The sequence below is a fragment of the Vanellus vanellus genome, assembly GCF_965231255.1.
Source record: "Vanellus vanellus genome assembly, chromosome: 7".
NCBI classification, from domain to species: domain Eukaryota; kingdom Metazoa; phylum Chordata; class Aves; order Charadriiformes; family Charadriidae; genus Vanellus; species Vanellus vanellus.
The window spans coordinates 17,256,548-17,282,322 of NC_138912.1; the positions used below are offsets into that span (position 1 = coordinate 17,256,548).

The 25,775-nt window shown below is 37.4% G+C and overlaps 1 protein-coding gene across 1 annotated transcript in view; it reads left to right on the top strand.

Moving 5' to 3' along the window:
• The window catches only part of LOC309674401 (adhesion G protein-coupled receptor A3-like), a gene marked incomplete at its 5' end in the record, with an annotated part of 285,537 nt that overhangs the window by 232,474 nt on the left and 27,288 nt on the right, over nucleotides 1–25,775 (top strand). Inside the window, 5 exons of the mRNA XM_082486426.1 lie at nucleotides 1,838–2,045; nucleotides 2,983–3,191; nucleotides 12,340–12,467; nucleotides 13,407–13,530; nucleotides 20,717–20,862. Coding sequence (XP_082342552.1) covers nucleotides 1,838–2,045; nucleotides 2,983–3,191; nucleotides 12,340–12,467; nucleotides 13,407–13,530; nucleotides 20,717–20,862 — 815 coding nt within the window. The remainder of the gene's footprint in view (nucleotides 1–1,837; nucleotides 2,046–2,982; nucleotides 3,192–12,339; nucleotides 12,468–13,406; nucleotides 13,531–20,716; nucleotides 20,863–25,775) is intronic.

Consider the following 25,775-nt stretch of genomic DNA (forward strand, 5'->3'; position numbering starts at 1 on the left):
CAGTTTCATTATCATAAGCATATTTAGATGCTTCTAGCTTTCTTTTTTTGTGTATTGTAAGTAATTAGTGTTATTTAATATGTTGTTATCATTGCTTTTTCCAGCACAGAATAATGATAAAAATCCAATATAAATATAAAGTTAATCGCACGGTACCTTCTCTGACACTTTTGTGCATCGCCAGATGAGCCCTCAACAGTGGCTGGAGATTAGCAAATGACACCTCTAAAAATTTCTGTACATACTTATTGGTAACAATTTTATGGCCAAAATGGTATCATCAGAGGTTCAGCATATACAGATGCTTTGGGATAGCATAGAGTAAAATATGTCTTTTTCAGAGGCGTGAGATAAAGCCAGTCATGACAGCTTTAGTGAATTAGGCAGTGGAAACAATCTAAGGACAAGTGCTTGATGTTTAGCTCGGTTAATTTCAATTAGAACCTTCATATTAATTTTAAAATCTAATCTAGAAATCTCCTGTTGCTATTTGCTCTGGGGTTTTTTTGAGTATCTTTAATAAGTGGCATCACCTAGATTGAATACTTACTTTAAAAAGGAGTTTGGGGCATTTTTGTAGTTAAAATCACAGAACCTTTCCATGTTGTACATGGTAATAAAGAAAAAAATGTACAGAAGCCTTTACCTGTTTATTTAAACATCCCAGTGACACCACGGACTACTCATGCTTTTCTCTGATCTTTATTGTGAAGTCACTGGATGCTTCTCGTACTTGTTTTAGTTTGCTGATCTCTGCCGTACTTTTTCTCTCTCACATGTCTATTTCTCCCAGCACATGGGTATATCTAAAATGTCATGTTTGTTTACATGATTGTGAAGATTATTGTTTTACTTCTGGAGGAGGTAGCGCACATGTGCTATGAGTAAACTGTGTGATAATCTATGTAAATTATGTGCACAGAAGCTATACTTTGCCCTTGGGGGAAATGCAAATTAGAACATTTTGTAGTTTGTTTGTTTTTAAATACATACGCTTTTCACTTCAAGGCTCAGGACAGACTCCCTGTTTATTTCCCCATTGCTCATCATTTGTTTTTTTTCTTGTAAATATCTCAGTCTTTAATGATTAGTTTGCTACTTTGGCAGGAGAAAATGCTTGATGAGTGAAGTCCTCGGAACATAATGTTTGGTGTATTTTATAGCTCTGCTGTAAGGGAATTATCTGCTTGTAAAAGGGTGTATAACACACTCACAACTCAAAGCCATTATAGTGATCTGACAGTCTTCATTCATTTTCTCCTAGTGCCGTCTCGTTTTCTTCTGTTACATTACCGATTGTAATATTTTTCAATCCTGCATTACTAAAACACGGAGTTCACTGATTTTCCTTATATGAAGCAATAAAAACATATTCATAAAATGTGTTGTTTACTGCACTTGCAGCTCTCTGCTGATGCAATTTTTTTGTATTAACAAAATTATTTTTATACTCTTTAAGTACCCTTTCGGAGAAATGTTTTAATGTAAGTTGTCTGATTCTATTTTAAGTGAAGGAGAAAACCTGGTAGAGGTTGTCTCTTTAAATCAGATCTGCAGTGTTGATGGACCCTCTAGCAGGCACGGTAAGAACCATTCTCACCTCTGCAGCAGGGAGCTTGACCATATAGACTCTCACATTCAATCAAAACGTTTTCCCTTTTAATATGCACTGTACCAATCCTATTCCCATGGTTACAGCTCCTGCTTCTTTGGTTGCTTCCAGTCTGATGGAAAAGGAAGGCAGCGTACATTTCTTACACAGGAGTTTAAAACATCATGAAAGCTACCCTGTTGTGATTTGCATTTTAAATGTTTCTTTTTTTTTCTCATTGTACAGAATGCTGTAGCGGTAGCTTCAGTTCATTTGCCACAGTCTGTCTTCTCTCAGTCTTCAGCCTGGCAATCTGTTGATAACTCCACTTGCAAGCTACAGTTTATTGTCTTTCGGAATGGAAAACTCTTTCCTAGCACAGGAAACTCATCAAATCTTGCAGACGATGGGAAACGTAGGACGGTTGCCACACCAGCTGTTTTTGCTAAAATAGGTGAGGAGTTGTTATGCATTATTTCTTTTAACCTAAAAGCTACGGTATACTTGATTACGTAGAGAATAGAGAAGTAGAGTATACAGTGTGCTGAGAGGCTGGAAACAGTCTCTCTTTAGTACAAATGTTTGCAATTGTTCATATCTGCATGATTTTATTCAAATTCTCCTGCAAATAAAGAAATGCACTTGCTGTATGACTAGAATGCAAATTTTGGACTACTGTTGTTGACAGCGTTGTTACAGATGCTTGTTTCTTAAAGCATGGTGCTATAGGAAAGAACCTCATTTTACCCTTTACAATGAAAACTGCAATGTTAACATCCTAGACATTGAAAAAAATAAGGCTTTTGGAGTGGGAATAGTGCCCTGTTGCATGTATCATTACTCACCAGTATACTTTCTGATACGATGGACGTAAAACAGGTGTTGTTAAAGGCTTTTGTCTAAATGTGATATATTGTATGTGCTAGTGAGTCATTATTTTGATTAATTATTCACCCAGAAAATTTTAGTAATTTTATTTGATAGTGCATAGTGCTCTCATTTCTATTAACATTTTCTTAATGTTTAAATGTGACTTTCAAAGTGCAGTATTGTCTCAGCTATTAACCATATCATGCAACTGAGCTGTTTCTGCAGTTACATGGGCAACAGTGTAACACTGGTTGTAACTGAAGAATCTGAAACAAAAAAAAAAATCTGCTTTGTGAAATATTACTAGATCATTTGGACGCATTATGGGACTTAAATGTTCAGATTTATTTATACCATTGCAAACTTTTCTGAATGTGAGCAGTAGCTTTGATTTTGACCATTAAGAGTATATGTCTATAGCTTTTTTCCCCATAGTTTAGTGCATCAGATCTCTTTACACAGCATTCATCAATAAGGGGTTTTCCACTCCATCTCTCTGATTCGGTTTGTTGCTTTTGCAGATGGGTGCAGTCTTGGAAACCTCACCAGCCCTCTTACTATAGGGTTGAGGCACTTTGCACGGGGTATAGACCCCATTGCAGCCTTCTGGGATTTTGACCTTCTAGATGGACATGGAGGCTGGTGGGGAGAAGGGTGCCACATAATTAGTTCTGCAGGCAATATCACCACCATTCAGAGTACACACTTCAGTAACTTTGCAGTGCTAATGGTAAGTATATGACTTAGCAAATATACCTATATTTCTCTCTCTCTCTTTTGCCATGGGTATATGTTCTTTTTACGTGCACCTGTGTCATTCTTAATTGTCAGTAACTGACCTTCTGTAGTCTATAATGTTTAGTGTAAGACAGTCTTAAAGGAAGTAAGTTATTTAACTGCTAGTAAGTGAATAAACCTGGTGGTCAGTTTTAATATCCAGAGACAGGCCTGATCAGAAATGACATTAAAGTCAGTCTTACAAATGAAAGTACCATCAAGGAAGGATTAGTATGTAATGGTTCTAAATTATAGGACAGCGTTTAAAAATGTATACTCCTGTATGCTTTTACATCAGCACATCTCAGAGGCTGGTCTGCTTTTGTTCCTGCCCTGCACTGTGTTGATCATACTAATTAGTTGCAGGCATACCGCAATGTTGAATCATTTAATAAATGGAGAGGAATAACATCTGCTCTTTTAAGGACAGCGCTGTCCTTGTTGATGCTGTAGGAGTTTTAGTTTGTATACCAATGCCGACAGCCTTCGTGCGAAATTGCTGTTCCCGAAGAAGAATATTTCTGTGCAGTGCTAACATATCAGCCTGCTTTGGTCTGTCCTTATCACACTTACCGTTCCCATTGCAGTTATTTAACTATCCTGCCTAACAGAAAGTTACCTTCACGAAAGCAAAATGATTATACATGCAATAATGACACGTTAATGATTCTGGGAGTAAGAGAAAGCAACAAAACATTAGAGCTTTCTAACATATCTAGGCAAAAAAATCTATGCACCATTAAAAATATTTATTATAAACCAGTTGTAAAAACGTTAGCCAGATGAGTGCTGTTCATCCCAGACTGATCCTGAATGCTGGTGCATGACTGCACTGTAGATGCTGCTTGTGTACGTTGCAGAAATGTTTATAGTTGAGTAAACAATGTATTGTGTGTGTGTGTAAGGGACGGCAAACATAGGCGACAGGAATTGCGAGGACGTGTGCAGAGAATACCAATCTGCTGCTGTCAGATGGAACCCAGATGGCAGCCAATCATAGCACAAGGCTGGGGCACCCACAAGTTAAACGCAGATATTATCGTCCACTTTGTAAGAACTGATTTCCCTCAGAGTTACTTGAACATTTTCTCCACCCATTCCAGAATTGTTCAGAATTTAAGAGCTGTTCCTACGATTTGATGCTATCAAATGTACCTCATTTTCTACAGCTTCTCTGAGTGCCCTTTTTTCTCCCAGCCGCTTGGTTCTCCAAATGGGAAACATAATTTTGCTTTGAGATCTTTTCCGAAATTCATTAAAGAGAGCACCTGTTGACTTTGCAGGTGCCACACCCAAAATGGCTTCCTCCTCCTTCAGCTGCTGGGGTTCAGCCTGTTCTTCTTAAACTTTGGGTAGTTACTAAATGTTTACTAATTGCTTGCAAACAACCAATTCTATGGTTTCATTTTGTTTGCAAAAATCATATGCTGACACAAGGGCTACAATTCCTTTTTGGTTTGTAAAGCCAAATGCACATTTATCTCTGATAAGTGGTAGCAGCTTTGGTTTACCTACCACCATAAAGGCAACTGAGGCACCTTTCACTGCAGCTTTTGCATCTGGTGTGTAATTCTGGTCTTGTGTTTGTTTTGTCATGGGAATTCAGCTTCGCTTTTTTCCTCTATGAATCTTCCATTTTTATCTGTGCAAGGCAAGAAAATAGAATCTTAGGCTCACCCTTGCTTTGCAATTGATACGGTAGCAAATGACGTGATGTGTTCCTTAGCTCATGTTTCACAGTCACTTTTAAGAAAAAAGCTGCCTGCCCCTGAGTCATTTTAAGATACATGTGTACACACACAAATATGTCTTCCAACAGCTGTCTTTCTAAATAGCTATTGGAAAACTTTCGCAGCTTCGTTATGTGCAACCATTTTCATTCAAGTGTTATTTCTTAATCAGTGTATTGTGGCGTAAAGTCAGAGATTGCTTTATTTAATAAAAAGTACACTTTTCTGGGCAGTTCAATTCTCATACCGGAAATGAAAAGTATTTCATGGTTCTGCTTAGCTATTATTTTATAATAGAAACAATATAAAGTGCCTGCGTGTATCCTTAATTCACACCTGAGTGCCTAATCTATTTTAAAATACTGACTGCAAATTCAAAATAGCTAGCAGATGGTATGTAGCCAATGAAATTAGTTACAACATCATACATGTTATTAATCTATAATTCTCTATTCTATTAAACCATAAAAATTCATAATTGATTATTATGTTTTGGCATAATAGCGGAAAACTGAAGTAGCATCTGTTAACTGAAGAGCAGCAATAAAGCAGCAGTGATGAAGGTTTACATTACCATCAGAATAATGTATATCCTGCTGTGGAACAAGATGAAATAGAAGCCTCAGTTAATCGAACTGTCCGTTTTATAGTTAGTACAGCACATATTCTGATTTGTTATCTTTTTAAATAGTAAGACAGAGTTCCCTGAACTGCTCTTATAAAAGTTGTTTCTCTCTACCTACATACCGTAAAAGGGTTAAAATAAAGGTTTCAGAGAGTCCTTTTTTAGAAAGGCGGTAATCAAGGATTTATCAACTACGATTGATAATTAATAAGCATGAGCATACTTCAAGTGAGAGGATTCATGTAGAGCCATTTCATTTCTCTCTGTGACAGTTGTTCAAATGATGTCAATGAGAGAGAGACAGTGCAGTTCGGAGGTTGGGTTGGGAAGGAGGTACAAGCTCCTTCCCTCGCGCGCTGTCACGCTTTCACCCTGCTCTGCGTTGGGCCAGTGGATGGAAGTGAAACAGTAGCGTCAGACACAATACAGCATTGTCTTTTTCTGGTCAGCTTTTGAATGGTGTGTCCTATGGGTGAGAGCAAAATATTGTGAACTAAACTCCTGACTTCTATTCCTGCCTTTCCCTTCATATACTGTGTGTTTAGACCAGTCTCCTGTTTTGCCTTTTCTTGTGTTATCTGTAGGAGGAAGAGAAACAGTCACACTCTAGTTTATTTTGGAAGTGGCTAAAGCCCTCTAGGGTCTTGAACTATGAACCTCTGCAATATGATTTTCTCTTTTAGAGCAAAATTATGAACTTATATATTCTGAAGCTTTGGTATATCTAATTATATATGTGTTTGTGTTCTTTTGTGAACTGAACTCTATATCAATATTTTAACTTTTTAAGACAGTGTTTGTGTACGTTATGACCAATCTAGTGCCCTGTAGCCGTAGTATATCTGAATAAAAACTCTTCAGGAGATAACAAAAGTATCCAACAGCGACACTGAATTTAAAAATTTGCTGAATATGTTTTGACATACATTGTCCTTTGTTCTTCCTTTCATATTTCTCGGAACAGAATGGTAACTCAATAGCGATGGATATTACTGTAATTGTATACATAATTTCTTTTTCCCCCTCAGACTGCTTTGTCAATAGTAATTTCTTCAAATAAACACTAGTAAAATTCTTAAATCTAAGTATGCTACTTCTCAACATAAAATGGATTAATAAATATTGTTACCATTTTTAATTGTAATCCCAAAGACAGGTTAAATGAACATAAAATCATAAACAACTTTCCTGTGTTGTCACAATGTATCTCATTATTCCAAACAACAGAGGTAGGGGTTTTGTTGGATTTTTTTTTTCTTTCTGAGGGTAAGGAGTCATTATTTTCAAAAGTAGCATACGTTCAGTGGATGGCTATCTGAGATAACTAGGGCTAAGGAGACTGAGATGACAAAACCAGAAAATTGGAAACTATTCTGGAAGCAAACCTTGGAAAACTGTGAATGAGAAATTGAGGAGAGGCAAGATACCAGGAATGGATCATTCTAGGAGTTAACAGGATTTTGCTTCTGTTGTTTTACAAGCATTCGCTGAATCTTTTAAGTCTTTCCAAATTGGTACTACAAAAGACAGATTTTCAATATTTTCAGTGTGATAGGAGATAATTGCAGAATTTCTTAGGCCTATTCACGAAGTTCAATTCTGAAAACAGTCTTATAAACTTCCATGTTTCAGGTCTTCTCCAAATTAAACAGCCTGTCTAAGCCTTTTGAGAAATTAATTCATGAGTCGGGGAAGTATTACAGAGATGTCATTTAGAAGGTTGTCATAATTACAGTATTTGACATTTTCCCCATAGAGAACACAGGGTTTTCTCGTAACAGGCTGTGGAAACGTGGTTCGGTACTTTGAAAAATCAGGCTGCTTATAAAGAGATGTTTAAGAATGAGCTTTTCAATCTTTTTGTGTTTAAACACCTAGTTTTACACTGCAGAATAGACCTTAGCAGAGTTTAAGTGCCAAAGACTATGAAGGTGAACTTTACCTGCTGTCTGTGAAATTAACATTTGGTGTAGCGGGAACTGCAAAATTCCTTGGAATTAGATTCCTCTGCGTGTGCATAGATGCTTCCCATGTGAAGAGCTGGATTTCTAAGCTCTGTGAATTCTTAGCCCATATGGACAGTACTAAGCCCAGCTTCCCAGAAAAGAATGTTCCTGAATGTGCCAGTCTTTTGCATAAAGCCTTGGAGCTCATAACAGCAAGATCTGGCTTTTATTCCTTTCTCCTTGGATTACATCTACTTTTAATTAAACTACACTTAATAACATGTGCTATTTACTCTGTAAAATGCATAAACTGGCTTGTAACTGGGACCAAAAATCCAGGCTTGTCTCCTCTAAAATACACTAACTTTGTAACAAGTCAAGCCTCTGGCTCAAGTTCGTTCTTTCTATTCGCTCTTGCTTTCTCTTGGTTTAATGGTTCTTGTATTCTTGGTGGTGCAGCTGCAACCAGAAAGTAGAGGGATCCAGACTATAAAGAGCTCAGTAAAATGGACCAACTCTTGGGAGAAAGGACGTGTAAGTTGAAGACCTAGAATCTAAGTCTGGAGCCATCTTATTGTCTTGGTGCCTTCTACTGGACTCCTCCCAGTTTTTCAAAGTCTTTCTTCTACTCAAGTGCCCCAAACTGGACACTGTAGTCAAGATTTGGTCTCACCAGTGGTGAACAGAAGGGAATAATCACTTCCCTCAGCCTGCTGCCTGCACTCTTGCCAATATGGCCCAATATGCGGTTCACCTTATGTGTCACAAGGGCTGACCGCTGGCTTACTTTCAGTTTATTCTCCACCAGGACCCTCTGATCCTTTTCTGCCAAGCTTCTTTCCAGTCGATTGTCCCTCAGCCTGTACTGCTGTTGGGGTTACTCTGTCCCAGAGACAGGAAACTTTTTATTTCTCTTCATTGAACTTCATGAGGCTCTTCTAAGCCCATTCCTCCAGCCTGTTGAGATCTTGTCAAATGGCAGTCCTGCCCTCCAGCACATCAACTGCTCCCCTCAATGTGCATCGCAGTGTTTTCAGCTCTCCATAGAAACCCAACTCTACGGATAATTTCCAGATTCTGGTGCTCCTAAACATCCTAATATTTGGCACCTAATTTTTAAGTTTCGTTTTGTTGAAGTAGGAGGAATTAAAATACAAATAGGAATCTAAACCTTACCATAATTGATTGTTCAAATGCACTTGTGTATCTAAGTCTCTGTGGCACTTGTATGCCACTTCCTTGCGGAACGCAATTCTGCGTGTCCTGCTTTAAACACAGAAACCAGTTAGAGTACGCTTTCTAAAGTCATACGATTACAAGCAATGTATTAAAAAGAAATGTTAAATTTGCCGATATAGGTAGATGGATTACAAAAATTTACAACACAAACTAGATTGGTTTTAGCAGCTGTGATTTGTGAAAGTACCAGATATTTAGTATTAGCTCACTGTGTCTTCCCCTCGGCTTTCTCAGCATCTGCTATTAGATGTCTCAGGGCTGCCTTTGGCATATAATTTGTCTATACCTCTTTGTACTTTCATATTGAGTTTTAACTGATCAGTGTAAATGCCTGTCTCCGTCAATTTTTGGAATGAAATCTCAAGTAAAAGCCAAACAGTCCCATTTGCGCTCTGACATTTTTATAATTTTGATTGTTGGATGGAATGGCTGATCAAAAGTCTTTTCTCACACTAATTTCCATCGCTAATTTCTATCGTGCCTTATATACGGTGGTGGCATTTACAGCTGAAAGAAGCTGGTTTCACACCTTGTAAGGGTGAGTGAATGACAATTTCTCATTAGACAACACTTTACTGGCCTTGTAGTTGTAGACAGCAGTTTGTAATGGTCGAAGTCCTGTGTGTATTCATTTTCCCGTAGATATTCCTGCCATTTTTCAATAGCATTATCATTTGATTCCCCTCTAGGAAATAAAATCAAACCTACCTTTTTAAAATGTAACATACAATTATGCTACTTTGCGTACAGCATGAAAAAAATAACTTTGTTTTCTGCATGCTGTCTTCCCCAGAGGATTACGCTGGGGAGGTTGAGCGATCAATAAGGTTTAATTATCATCAAAAAGCAGACAAGATAAATTTATTATATATCTATAATGAAATCAGTTTTCAATACACAAAACTCTTAAAAAGGATATTCTATGCTGGCAATAATGCATTACAGTACTCAAAAGTTTTATGACTTATTTACTGTACAAGATTCAAAAAGAGATAATAATAAAAAATGAATATTTAAAAATGAAATTAGCTTTAAGATGCTGAGTGTTCTTGATTATTCTGCAAGCAAAATGGCTGTATTCCTGTAGGACATATGGCGTTTGCTTTTATACTGATGTTCAACCATAGTGATTGGTTGATTCTTGCATTTACACTATTTAAAGCTAGTTCGTTTGTACACTGAATGATGCCACCTTAAGTAAAATTGCTTTCATTTGTTGCTACATAAATATGTACCTTCACTGTGTTTCCTTTTCATGACTTTGTTAACTTTTCACAGTATTTTTTCAGAAATACCCAAGATATTTATTTCTTTAAATAACCGCACCGTTACTACTATATTAGTTACAGTAACGGTTTTCTTAATGCACAGAACTGAAGCAAGTGTATCCATAAAATTAGGACAAAGTGTACTATTGGTATGCCAAAATATGATTCTATCAGTAAGAGCTAGAAATAGATATTTTATCATTTTCAGCAGAGTATTTAAATTGTCCAGTATTTACATTACTACTCCAGTAATATGAGCCAAAACGGTACTGAAATTTTCTGGTAAATAATAGTCTACCTCAAGAAATTAAATCTGTAAAAGAATTAACGGGGAGATGACAAAAATGTGGGAGAACAGATAGTCCAAAAAAGGATGTTTGAGTGGAGATTCAGTGGCAGTTCTGAGTTAACAGATGTTTTAAGAATTATTTAAAATTTGTGAATTCAGTATATCCTGAATGTATATTAATGCACACCAAAAAAAAAAAAATCAAGAGAAGCCCTCAAGAGCATAGGTCTGTCTCACTAAAAAGCTGCTAGCTAGAGTTCTTTTCCTCTTCTATTCCACTTGTGGTTGAGGGAAGAGTAGCAAGAGATGTTAGGAGACAGCATTAGAATACCTCTGTGGCGAGTGACCCCACCTCTGAATCTTGGTGAGCTGGGCAGGACTGAGAGGACTTGTGTGGGGGATGAGCGGTCCCTGAGCAGATTTAGCTGAGGTACACACACAACTGAGAAAGTACTTGAAGAGAAGTGGGGTGTGATGACATGTATTTGCCAACTTGTTCATACGTTATTTGCTCATTTTGATGGTCTTTTTTATATATGTTGTAAGCTGCTCTGTTTTAGAACTGACATTAATATGCATCTGGAGATACTGGTTCAATCAATCTTAGGAACTTTAAAGCCAGTATGAAGAAAAATAATGACGGCTAGGGCATCTGTTACTTGTAAGGACCTTTCTGGAAGGTAAACGGAACAGTACCTTTCCCCCTGATTTAATAATTGCACATACTTATGAACATTATCTGCTCGTACATGGACAAGTTCATATACATAAATAATGGTTCTGGAAACCAGTTCTCTGCATGCAAATGCGATTAGAAAAATGTATTAGCATTACAGTCCTGGTCTCCAAAGGGGAGACTTCGCCTCAGGAAAATAATGCATTGAATCTTCTTCCAGGAGAACCTAAAACTGTCAAATAAGGAAAAAGTCTTTTAAAGGTATGCCAGTATTTTCAGTGTTAGAGGTTGCTGTATTGTCATATTCAGTCGTTTTTCAGATTTAAGCTTTTCCTCTGCATATTCATTTTTGTGTGCGCAGTTAGTGCCACTGCACATGGAAACTGGCGTGTGGACGACACTTTGTTTGCACTCAGGTGATAGTTTATGTGTCTGATTTATAGTACTTTTTTGCAGAAATGTAGCGCCACAAACACGTGGCTTAATGTATTACAGTGAGCCTCTAATGTTTAGTTTAAATCTGATAGTCTGAAGACACTGTTTTCTGTAACGGGCTCCTTTTCCTTTCCATCCGTCGCACCTGCAGATTTAGCTCTCCTATTATTTCTTACTTGTGAGATTCAGTAATTTAGAATGGAAATTTGATGTGGTTAATTTTACAAAGATATTAATAGCTTTTCATGAAAAATTGTGTCAGTAGGCCCTAGCAGGTCCAAAAGGAATGCATGTGTCTTTACTCTGCTGTTCGTATAGCTGTCAAGCTGCTTTTGAATTGATATAGGTGGCAGAGTATTTGCAAGTATGTGTGAAGGTCACTGGGTCAGAGGTGTATCAACTGGGAGTTATATTTGAATATAGGAGCGAGTCAGTAGATATTTCGGGTGTATTCTCATGGCTTTTCTTTCTTTGAGTGGTTCTTCTGCAGCCATCCATGGATATGCCATTTAGAGACCTTTATGGTAATTTGATATTTTGTACTTAATATCCTAGTAAAATACACACAGAAAGTTCATGTTGTCAGAAGGAACAGATATTGCTAATGCCTGGGAGGTGTAACGTTCTGTGCATTTTTTCAGACTTTATTTTTTTAATTAGGATATGTCTGCTTGTACAGAAAAGGTTAATTTCTGTCTTGCAGAGTGTATACAGATGAGGAAAGAGCAGTCTGATGTTATTGTAAATTAATGAACTATCTCTACATAAAAAGTTCATCATCTTATTTTCCTGCTCTTGAGAAGGAACAGCTAGAAAAGACAGGACGTATTGAAATGAAGTCTCAGAGTTTCCCACATGCCTAACAATGTAAAATCATTTTGCTTTCTCCATAGGATTTTAAGACAGTGCTGTCTTTCCCCCAGTACCCAGGGGAGTTTCTGCACCCTGTGGTATATGCATGTACTGCAGTTATGTTGTTGTGCCTGTTTGCTTCCATTATCACCTATATTGTCCATCACAGGTAAGAATTCAATTTCAAGCACTTGTGTTAAATGGTCAGAATTATGCTGAGGTACTTCAATTTTTCTAACCCGTGCTGAAAAGATAAATTTACATGGTCTGAATTACTGTTGGATAGTAATGTCAGCAATGTGATTTACACCAGAGAAATCAAAAAAAGGTTATGTCAACCTTTCTCAACCTGCTCCCAAGCTCTGTCTTTCCTGAGATGTATGTATAAATGGTCTACAAGTTGTTCCTAAGATTTCTAATTTGACAATTCAATATAAAATCACATGCACTATCAAATTCTGTCTGCAGTCAAAGAGCAGCACTTTGGACCACTACCCTGGTCGTACTGGCTTCTAGGAGCAAGTTTGGTTCAAAGACTTGGTAACTATCAGTGGATAAAAGAAACTTTCTTTGACTTCTAAATCTTCTTGGGTTTAGAAAACTTGTGTTTTCCTTTATATGAAAGATTTATATAAATGCCATTTTAACGACATGCTTCTGTTAAAGACCATTAGCAATTTAAAAGAGTAGGAATGTATTGTACTGTAGAAGCTGCTAAATATTAATTAAGTGAACTTAATGCAATGACTTCTGATCTTCAGCTTCCATTTAATCCTTTAGAGATGTCTTGTTAATGTTATGCACATCTGAAGCTCTGCAATAAGCCTTTTGCTTGTATTACTCTACTTTAAATACTTGATTTGATGGAGGAAAATTTAAGTCAGTAGACCCATGTCAGTAGGCTCTTTTTACAAATTTTACGATTGATTTTACCTTTTTACTATTGATTTCAATGCTGTATAAATCAGACTCTGTCCTATAGGTATATTGCTATGTAGGTACTCAAGAATCAGAGGATTAAATTCTGTCATATTAAGCATGTTTTCAAAAGCATAACTTTCATAATAGATATGTTGGTTTTTAATTTTAAAATGTTATTTTTCAACAGCACAATCCGAATAAGTAGAAAAGGATGGCACATGCTTCTCAACTTTTGTTTCCATACTGCTCTTACATTTGCTGTTTTTGCTGGTGGAATCAATCGCATTAAATATCCAATTATATGTCAAGCTGTAAGTATCTAGTAATTCTTACTGATAGAATGAAAACCTAAAACTGTATCTTTTAATGTAGTATTGATAGTTCTCTTTCTTTTCATATTTTGTTCCTGGATCTTAAGTTCTTCAGAATAAGTCATCATTATAAGCATGTTTTTTACAGGCTCGCGCTGGGAGTGTTCAGTGTTTGGTTGTCACCTGAGTTTCAGTGAAAGGTACATTAACTTCTCTGCAGCTCAGATTTCCTTATTAAAAGAAAAAAAAAGTCCTGAAAATCATAACATTTGTCTGTTCTGCAGGATTATTGAAAACTGTTTCCCAGATATCTAATGTCCTGTCTGATCTTTGGCTTGAATGTGTGGAACTAAAGTTACTACTGCTCTTTTGTAACATACATAGCATTTGCCTGAGGGTGACCATGGCTTCACTGGGTGTTTCCTAAATATATACTTGGGCAGCTTAATGTTTATAGAATGATTATGTCTTTTATTTACAACTCAAGCTAAGGAGACAAAGCAGAGCAGTACTCTTGTGATTTATGGACCCTTGTTTGCATTGCTGGACTATTCTACATCTCTTGCTTCATCCTTTCCATGAGATGCAAGAGGTCATGGCTTCAGCTGCTCTGAATATAGTGGCTGAGTCTGTAGAGTGTGTAAAGATAGTCATTTCAGTCCTCTTCCATAACACCTGATGAGGGTTTGTTGCAATTTGTCTGTCTTAAATAATTCTTCCTCTCAGATTTTGTAGAAGTGCTCCAGGTCTCGTGAATGTTGTTGGTATTTACATGTAGTAAAGCACTTTGTTAAGGCAACTTTCTCCCAGATATTTTGCCTGTCACTAATCTGGTTCTTGTGATTGGCTTGAATGGGTGTAAACAGCAAGAGCTGCCAGCCAAGAGCAGAGTCACTGCCAAACTTGCATAACTAGTGTAAGAGTTATCATTCTCATGCTCAGTGAGATACTTTGGAAGCCTTTTGTGTACGCTCGTGCATGACTGTCAATAAGCAGCACGTGTAGACCTGTAAGCACCTGTAAAGTTCTACGTGCAAAGTCTACCTATATACATTACATGCTATTCCTTTAAATGACAGTTGTCTGCTAGATTATTCTGAGATAAATATCCCACAATAGCTAGTGCATTGTGTCATAATTAATCTGTGAGTTCTAGCAAATTGAAATATCATTTGCCATTGTCTTTATCTGCAGTTTGCAAGTGAGGGTAGCAGATTAGTTTCTAGGGCAGCCATGGCTGTGTAATTACATGATCACAAATGACCATCTGTTGTTACAATCATTGTCTGGTTATTTACTTTGCAGATTGCATGGTAACAATGCAGTATTAACAGCCATAATGAAAAATTGATTGAGATAAATGAGTTATTAATAATCTGTTATGAGTAATACATAAACTACAGGGGTATCTTCATAAAATGCATTATCAGTGACAGCTGTTTCTTGCTATGGTATAGGGCCAAATCCTGAGTTGCCACGGAATGTGCACACTTAGAGAAACTGAATGGATCCATTCATGTATGCCTTCTAATCAGTTTCATAAAGTTCTTTATTTACCTGACACCATGCTACATCAACAGACAATATCATTGGCAGTTAAAATATACGCATTATACAGGACACACAGTCCTTTGGTTCCTGGTAGAAATTGGCTGATGTAATTAGGTAGGGCTAATGGATGCAACAGTCCAAACAGTCTAAGACAAAACTCCTATAGCTGGTAACACAGACTAAACAAATGTTCACTCAGAACATTGTACCCCACCACAAACCCTTTCTTCCCTACTGACAGCAACATTTTTCAAATTTCGTTGAGTCCCAGGGCCTGTCTCTTCCTGTGATAGCCCTGAGAGGATCACTCTGTGAATTAATATTCAGGGGACCAAAGCTAGGAGGTAGAGAGGTCAGACCTACTAATGGTTTCCGAAGAAACTCATGAATTTGAACATTTCCCATGGCTTGCGTAAGTGGTGGTGGGATGCACAGCACTCCTTTTCTCCTGTGTATGGAATATAGCAATTCTTTAAATCACTCAGCCTGATGAAAGGTGTATTTATATAGCTATTATGGGCTTGTGTGTCCCTCAAGTCTTAGTTTTGCCTCTTTTTCCTTTTTTTTCCCTTTTTCTTCAGTTCTGGAAAAAAAAAAATGATAATAGCAATGAAAATATATTTGTAAAAATGTTAGTGCTTCAAGCAGCACTAAAATATTATAGTGCGTGTGTAAGACCATCAGTGTTGCTATAGCACAGGTATCTTTCTGTCTGCTACAATTCAAAACACAGCTTCATCCTGCAGCAATGTCATTTGCGCTTTTTGTTTCCTGAGTGCGTAGGGGAAGATTCCAAGTGCAAGCATTTTCTGTCCCAATAACTGAAATGTAGTGTAAAAGCCAGTGAACCTCCACCCTTCTTATTGTAATTATCACACAAATTTCACAGCAGTATTCTCACCCAAGTGCAATAATAAACTGAATTAATTTTTGTCCTTCATAATTAACCAAAGAGAGTGGTTCTAAAATAACTTCAGTTGGACCACCTTCTCCCTCTAAATGACGTGTCCCAGCCTAATTTTAAGCAGCAAGAATTAATGCTATGGAAATGGACCCATTTTCTGTGATAGACAGCAGGAAGAACCTTCATATCCCCTCGAAGGCAAAGTAATTACACGCAAAAATGTGTTTTCAGAGATAGTAAGATATTTATTTTTATCTGGAATCTAAAAATCTAAACCTCCCTTTTAAACCTGCATACCTGTTTCAGAGAGGATTTTGTATAGACAGTCTCACTTGTGTATGGGCTATGCAGTCTTTACGATTTATAAAGAAAACTGATGTTAGAGTGCTGGTCTGGAAGAGATGATTGCTTCTTCACGTATTTCCTGTGTGAAGGAGTTTATATTTACAGACTGTTTACATTACCCACGAATCTGATTCTGGGTGCCACTAATTCGGGCTGTTGATGTAGAATCCAAGGTCTTCAGTTTATGGCAAAATCTTTCATTCAAGGCAAAGGCTGTGTTAGGAATGGCAGAATGGGATTAATCGGAGCCAGCACGCTAGCCAGAAGGGTGCTTCAGCCAGCCAGTGTGTGGGGTAGCCAGCCTCTTCCTGGAGCTGGGTCTCAGATTACTTTCCTTCAAAGGGCAGAAAGAGGCTTATTTCTTTCATGTAAGGAATGAGACGGAGGAGACACAACTGTAGGTGGGTAACTCCCCATGTGTGGGAGGCACTGATTCTGTACCGTCAGCCTGAAAGATTTCAGTCCCATAGCCCCTGCTTTCCAGGAGAGCATGATAGCCATGAGGCTGTGGATGCTAGGGGATGAAATCATCGGTTCAACATGTTGAAGCATGAAGAATAGGCTTAGGGGCACAAGATTCAGGAGGCAGAAAAGTTAGGGAGTGAGGTAGAATCGTAATTTTTTTATCCTAGCAGTCAGTCACTGAATGGCATGATCACTTCGATCACGTTTCCAAGAACCTCCTATATGGTTTATCAAATAAAAGCTTCCATGTAAAATTTAGCAAAGCTCAGATCTTCCTCCTCCCTGATGACTGTCATACGTGAAGCTGCTCGTGCCTTCCTTTCTGTTGGGCAGTAAATGTTCAGCAAGAAAGGTGAAGCCTGTTCCATACTAGCCAGTACCGTGAAGTTAGAATGCTACCCTTGGAAGTCTGAAATTTGCATTTGAATCCTGTTAAACTAAGGAGGTCCTAGAGCTATGTGCCACGTCTCAGGTAGAAGCTGTAGATACAAAAATATGATAGAAAGAGGAGGAAAAGAGCAGTTCTTTCTGCTGTAGCTATTTTTATTTTTTTTTTTGAAAGAATGGGTGTAAAATTAACGTACTGTGATCAAGTTTGTCGGTTAAGAGAAGAATGCTCTTTAAGAGCTCTTGAGTGGTGTTTGGTGAGAAAGGTGCTGCATTGTTTACCTCTGCAGAGATAAGAGCTAGTCATATGCACAAGCAAGAGTTTAGGTGGCTGGAAACTTATCTGATTGCAATTAAAAAAAATAATAATAACTAGGGGAAAACAAAGAAATTTGTGCGCAATTTAAAGCTGATCGAGAGAGCTTCTTGTGCCAAAATGCTTTGCATAAATGTGTGTTCTGATCATTGCAGTGGTAACTCCACGGTGTGGAACTTAATTTACGTCTAAGGTACTGAAATTTATTGAAGGAGCATATACAGGCAGCATCTTCTTACTGTAGAAAAGCGTAATCTTCTCTTCAGTAGGCTGGTGCTTATTCCCAAAGATAAGGGTTCTAAGAGCACAGGAGATGGAAAAAATGAGTCCAAGGAAACAAGAAGATTTTCACCGTGTAACTGCGGTTATTAAATATATTTCGGTGCAATGCTGGCTTCCATGCATATGTCCGGACAAGTCCTTTCTGTCCCATTTGGCCTGTCAGTGGAAAACCTTCTTACGAGTAATGGTCATTGCTTTAATATATGCAATCATAATCTTTTGTTCTGTGCAGAAAAATTGACCCTTCCCACACAATTTTGTGTGAAATACAGAAGTTCCGCTTACAGTGAAAATAGTTTTAAGTTAACACCTTGGTATTTAATTTGTCTCTATTTATTGGCCTCTTTAGTTTTACAGAGGCACAAATCCAGTAACAGGATGTACACAGGTCAGTTCGTACCTTGGACCTGTAGTGCATGAACCTAAGGTTTGCATTTGGGAACAGAGTTAAGCGAGAGTTTACTGAACAAACCTATCTTTGTCTTGTTCCCCTTTCTGTTGAGCTTTGTCTTCCCCTTCCACGTCATGAGCTGGCACCTCGTGTGTTTCTAGCATAGGGTCAGATGTCTTCCTAGCTTAAGAGAGCTAGAAAGAGGTGGTGCTGCTGAAGGGAACAAAAGGGCATGCAGCCACAGCCCCAAAATGCAACAGTGAGAAAAATGCATCTCTGGCACCATTGATGTCACTGTGGAGATATGGGGAAGGGAGAGGCAGTGACCAAAGCCCACCACTTTGAAACACCGCATTTTCAAGAGAAGGTGGGACAAGCATTTCTTTACTGATTATTATTACTGGATGAACAAGAGCAAAGATTCTAGTCCAGAAAGCATATTTTGTGATGGGAATTGAGAAACAAAATCACCACCACACAGAGAAAAGTGTACCCCTTCCTTTGGAATTTAGTGTAACAGCTCAGTCACCCTTCCAAATTCTGCATTTTTATTGTCATATATTTTTTATCTCCAGATTGTCACCATTGTCCTTCAAACCTCAGTCATGAGGTCCTGTGTCACCAGGATATATCCTCTTTTCCTTAAAGCAAAACATGCAAGTGGATTTTTTTTTGAGAGAGAAAGAAGCATATTATTAAAAAGTTAGTACAGAAGAAGATAGCACTTCTGTCCCTTGTCCACGTTTGTTTGATTTGTCCATTTATCAGAAGGAACCGAGTTGCTGAAATATGAGCATACTGTGAAGAAAAGTGATGTGACTAAGGTGTGGCATAGCAATGAAGTGTTCAGTTCAGTTGCCTCCATGAAAGTTCAGTAAAATTGTTTTATTGTACTCTTTTAATGGGTCTCATTCACTTAAGTGGCTGATCATTTCTATATACATGGCCATACATGCTGTTAAAATTTCACATCTAGGTGCCTCGTCACGTGGTATTCATCCCCGCTGTTCGTATTCTTATGAACACTTTGGCATACTTGTGTAGAATAATGACAGAATCTATAGTGGCAGTACTATGCCGAAATGAGAAAGACGTTATGAACCAAATCTCTCTAGTATTTTTCCGGTTCTTTCTCATGGTTCCTGCCTCCCTTTTCTCCCCTTTTCTACTCCCCCTCTTCTCCTTCCTGCCTTACTCTCTCACTCCCCCCCCCCCCCCCAGCTCATAGTCATATTCACTGTCTCCCCACAGAAATGCTGCGAGCTGCATACGAACTAAGTCCAGACGGCCCTATAGCCACTGAACTGGCAATGTCTGCCAGTTGATGCTACAAAGTTGTCTCTTTCTCTTATTTCTGCTTCTTTTACCTCAAGCGACAACTGCTATGAAGGCTTTATACTCCCTTGTCTAATGTGTCAGACAAGTCCCAGGGAAAATTATAAAGGGTTTTTTGTTGATATTTGCTGCTATCTTCAAGTTTTGTGCTATATTACTAACTATAAACAAAATTCATGGAATTTTTTTTCTTTAGCCATCAATTATTTTGTTTTAAGTTGAGCAAAAATGAACACTGATTCAAATAAATCATTATAATAGATTTGTGTTAGCTTTATTCAGCAATTCTCTGTATTCCTTAAACATTTATGTGCTTTCCAATTATAGCAATATTTTACTTGTCACTGCAAAATGTCAGGTTATGGCTTCAAAGGTAACCTCATTTTATATAATCAGATGGAGACTTAGCTGATGTAATAAAGCATTGGAGATTGGATAAAATTCCAGTTACTGTTTCCATAGTAATGAATAACAATTACTAACATAACAATGATGTTAGTATTTTAGAGGTGTTTGTACTTTATTTTACTTTCGATGATAAACACACCAGTTTCTTGGAGGCAAAATGATAACACTATTGAGAGTTCCTATTTCCTTTTAAGGAAGGATGCCAACATCTGTCATTTAATTTTAAAAATGTTATGGCCAGGTATGAAAATAATCTGGGTTTAGGCAAATAGCACTGATCCCATTACAAGGCGTCAACCTTGGCTACATGCAGCTGAGAGGGAACTACAGCAGGATATTCCTGAAAAATAAAAGAAAATAACATAATAGCAAGCAAAAATGCTGACCTGTCATTAATTTCTAAAGTGCATTGTTATGATAAGCTAAGAAAACTTGCAACACAAGCTAAGCTTCGCATCACTTTAAATCCAGGTGTAAAAAGTTGTCAGTAATCAGGTTCTTAGAAAACAAATGTCTTTACAACCTTGGTTTCATAACATACCATCTGGTATCTCAGATATTATCTATGATAGATTAAATAACGAATTCCATCTGCTTTTTGAAAGTGTTTTCCCTGATTAGAAATAACCAGAGAGAAAGAAAAAAAATTATGCACTTACAAATTAAGTTTAAAAGTCTGTTTGCTTGTACACTTATGCAGTAAGATTCTTCTAAAATTCTTATTTTACTGATCCATTTACTGACTTGTTTTACTGATCTGTTTACCAACTTGTTTAACTGTCCCTGTCTCCTCTTTTTTTAGGTTGGCATAGTACTGCATTATTCTACACTTTCTACTATGCTATGGATTGGAGTAACTGCCAGGAATATTTATAAACAAGTCACAAAAAAACCTCAGCCATGCCAAAACAGTGACCAACCTTCTTATCCAAAGCAACCACTACTCAGGTATGGAATATTAGCGATACCTTTTTGTTTTTTAATGTATTCTTAAAACATATAAATTTTAAACAAAATCTCACTTTTATTTTTGTATTCTTTACATTTCACAGACTATAAATAGTATCGATAAAGAACCGAGTCACTTAGGTGTATATAAAAATGGGAATGCTTTTGTATGCTAATAGTTAACTCAGGACCTAGAGTCATAGAATCGTCTAGGTTGGAAGGCACATTTAAGATCACTGAGCCCAACCATCACCCTAGCACTGCCAAAACCACCACTAAACCATGTTCCTAACACCATGTCTACCTGTCTTTTAAATACCTCCAGGGATGGTGTTCCACCACTTCCCTGGGCAGCCTGTTCCAATGCTTGATAACCCTTTCAGTGAAGAAATCTTTCCTAATATCCATCCTAAACCTTCCCTGGCATAACTTGAGGCCATTTCCTCTTGTCCTTTGGCTTGCTACCTGGGAGAAGAGACTCACCCCCACCTCGTTCCAACCTCCTTTCAGGTAGCTGTAGAGAGCAGTAAGGTCTCCCCTGAGCCTCCTTTTCTCCAGGCTAAACAACCCTCAGCCGCTCCTCGTAAGACTTGTTCTCCAGACCCCTCACCAGCTTCTTTGCCCTTCTCTGGACGTGCTCCAGAATCTCAAAGTCTTTCTTGTAGTGAGGCCCCCAAAACTGAACACAGCCTCACCAGTTCTGAGTACAGGGGGACAATCACCTCCCTGGTCATGCTCACCACACTATTCCTGATACAAGCCAGGACGCTGTTGACCTTCTTGGCCACCTGGGCACACTGCTGGCTGAAATTCAGCCAGCTGTCAACCAAGATGGAAATATGCAAAACTGATATTGACTAAGTTCAGATAGCTTTATCTGAACAGGAACAAGTCAAATGTTCCTGTTGGTTTCTTATGGAGGAAAAAAACCTGGCTTGCTTCCAGGTTAAGGCGTTATTTAATCATCAGAAACTATGCTATAATGACTCTCCTTTTACCCTTATCTATTCTGCCGTAAATCTTGCCCACACTTGTATTGATTGCCTAGTAGCCTGATAGCAACCTTCCTCATTCCACATCAGAGATCTAATGCTATTACAGGAGCGACTGAAAGTCTGGACTCCCTATCAGCTTTCTAGATGGAGCAGACTAATATGTCTCTGACAGAGTGGCAGGTGTATTGCAGTAAGTATTTTAACCGATGCCTATGAGATGCTGAAACTCCAACCCAAAAATAGTCAGTCTGAGTAGAAAAAAATGACAAACCACAATTTACCACAAACTAGGATTTCCAACCAAAGACATGAGAAGATGGATTCATCTTTTTTGACTTTTGCTATCAAAAAGTTAGGTATTAGCCAAAAGTTACCTAGCGTCCCTGTATAGATTTTGGAGGGAGACTGAGACAGAGAGGAACTTCTAGAGAACAATTCCTCCCATCTGTCTTGGATGTTTGTGTGAGGACAGGAGGAATTGTCTTATGGAGGTGCCTCTATTTCCCCACAGATCATGGAAAAACCCGAATGGTCAATTTAGACTAAAGACCTCAGTTTTATAGTGAAGGACAGGAAATACAAGTACTATTTTTTATGGCTTTGCTGTGAAAAATCCAGATTAGTGTATTCTTTTAAGCATGCTTAGCCTATTTTGTTTTGAACACAGAATGTTTATTAAGTAGCATTTATAGATGGCTGCGTGAGGCTGTCACAAGTTGTTAAAAGTCTATAGGAAGATGAACGGTATTTTGCTGTCTGACTCCTCTGAGTAAAATCTTTATTAACATGGTTAGTTTTCTGCTTTTTAAAACATTTTCTTTCTAGACATAAAATTGATTAAAGTTCACATAAAATTTGCATGGTGGAGAGAAGAAGACCCATATTGAACATTAGCTTTGTTAGGTGTAAGCAAGAGGACATACTTTCACTGAGAGTGCCTGACTTTGCTAATCCGTGATTTACTATACTGTTCTTCACAGATGAGAATTTCACTCTTTCAGTTACTAGCTCATGACAAAATGAATAACTGCCAATTTTCAAATGCTGCAGTGTGGCTATTAAGGTAGCAAATGGTTACAGGTTACGTAGACCCAGCATAGTTCTTCAAATTCAAATCTTGTTTGAGTTGGAAAACAATAGACAATCAGGTTACAGAAAAGATTACAGTAATTAGAATCTTTGTTCTACCAGTCATGTTGACGTTCTTACACAGTGAAAATAAATAGTAGATATTTTAATTTTAGTAATTGACATGATAAACCTCCTTTTAGCTGTAAAACAACATGAGTATAATTGTTTAATAGCTAAGTAAAATGATTCTAAGTTATTTTTCTCACTCAGGGCACTAGAAACACAGGCACTGAAATGTCTAATATGATTTCATAATGGTTAGTACTAAATTCAAAGTAGTAAGGATCAATTTCATTTCGTGTAGAAAACGGGTATAGTACATGGAAAATTAAAAATCGCTTTAAGCAAGAAAATGCCAAACTCATAATTAGTAATTGTTGTTCTTTTAGAAGGATAATGATCATTTTTATGGGCATTTTAACTTTCCTGGGTTTAATAAAATTAAAATCAGAATTATGCTGTATCATAATATTTCCATAAAATCCATTTAAGATGCTTATATTTCAGTGTAGTCATTTATAAGAAATGTTTTAACTAGACAGTGTTCTTATATCTGTAAGCTGGTGCCAGCCTTTATACTGTGCCTCAGGTACGTAAAGAGATAACATCCCAGTTTGTTAGGGTCTGTGTTTGGGTGAGGGAGTGTTAATTTTTGTCTCCATTTGACACCAGTAGATAGCTAAATGATATAAAGTTTGTTCAAACAGAGACTGAGTTAAGCTTTTTTATAGTGAGGACCATTAGCACTAGGAAGTGTATAATATGGTCTGCAAGACACTTGTAAACAAGAGGTAGTTTGTCAGTAATCCCAGTCTATAGACCTAGTTTGACTTGTGTTCGGGTTTCGTTGAACACAAATATAGGAATGTATTTGGCAAGGACTGTATTGCTGTTCTCCTTCAGTCTTGTCTTGCAATGGATGTATACGATAGACTGGGTTTCCAGTTCACATACCAGGGGTTTTGTATTCCTGGTATAAAGAGACTTGCTAAGTGAGACATAAGGATATCTTTTGTGAGTCGGTAAGTGGGGACTACTGTGAAAAATCAATACATAAATATATGACATGGAATTCACCACATTTTTTTTCAAGGAACTTGACCCACTCTAAAATGTAGCAGCAAAATGACAATAAATACCAGAATGTCTAAAAGGAGACCTAGCCTGTTAGTAGAAAAGGACATTTGCTTGTAACAGTGGCTTCAGTTTCTCTGCCTGCTATTTGCATATTCATTTGCAGAAGTAAGACAAATGAGGTACACTTGATCTTTTCCTCCTAGTTTTCCTTGAGCTGTGGAAAGATGTATCCTATTATGTAAAATTGTGGTTCTCTATTAGTTTTCTCTGTTTCTAGATGCGGTGATCAAACTTGAAATCTTTCTGTGGTGTAATTTTATAATTTTACTGAAACTTGCTCTTCATGGCAATATGATTTCGAATATTGCCTTTTCTATACACTAATCATATATTATATTATATATTATGTATGTTATACAAGATATATTTTATTATATATATTATACATGATATATATATTATCTGTTAATGACAGAGCTAAAGCTCTCGGGGCCTATCACTTTAGTGACTGGAACCAACTGTAACAATTCTGGTATTTTTCACTAAATGTGCCTGGATGCTAATGAGGTGGATCAAATTAATGCATCATTGAGTTTTGTGTATTGAAATGCTGAACCCTAGCACTTCAACAGATAATGAAATTACTTCCTGTAAAATATACTCTCTGGTATTCTTAATAGAAATAAATAATTCTATCTGTTCATCCTCTGTGGACATTTGTTAAACCTGGCAGAGTTTTGGCTTCTGACTCATCTGCAGTCAGATTTTGCCAGCCAAAAGGGCTGTCCCCAAAAGGGACAAAGGGGCATGCAAGATTCAGCTATTACTTGCAATGTAAAAAACTTCTCATCAGCCCAAGCTGAAGTACAGGTAGGATTAGTTTTTATACCTGATACGTGCATGCATTTTTCATGTGATGCTGTGTGCACGCACAGATTAGACAGGAGTACACACCAAGCAGAAAATATTTCTGAAAGGTATTCCATTAAAATCATTCTTTTCCAGAAAGAGAGAGAGAAAAAAATAGTCTACTATCATTTTAAATAGAATAACTACTGAGCACAATTGCACTATAAACATTTAAAATAAAAAATAAATAAGCTGCAAGCTGGGCCAGACACTGGTGTTAAGGAGACAGATTATTAAGCTACCTTTTGTCTTGAGGTTAGGTACAAATATGTCTCCTGATTTTCTCCACCCTCTTTTATTCAATGAGCATCTTGCAAGGTAACTAATATTGGCAAGCTTCAGATTGCAGACAGTCCAATCTCCTATATCTGTCATGAAAAAACATCCAGTGTGCATAAAAAATGTTGCAGAATCAACTGCAAAAGGGATAACGAGTGATGTCACTGTCTCTGCTGAACTTCATCTTGTTTATTTTGTAATGTATCTTGATAAGCTTTTTAAAAGGTTCTTACTGAAGTTGTGGGCCTTCTAGGAAAAGTATCTCCTGCAGTGCCTTAGAAAAATTGTGTATCTAGCTGTAGTAGCAATTTAGGAATGGGTTCTGTGTCCTTCCCTTTGTATTCGAAACACTGGGCTTAGTGCTATGGCTATTAAAAATAAACATAGAGAATTTGGGGAAGATCATAAGGCGAATTAAATCAGTTTTCAGCAGACTCTCAGAGCAGCTGGAGTCAATACCACCGGCTTCAATTACATTCTCTTATTGTTTTTAACTTTAAATAATTTTAGAACTTAAGAATC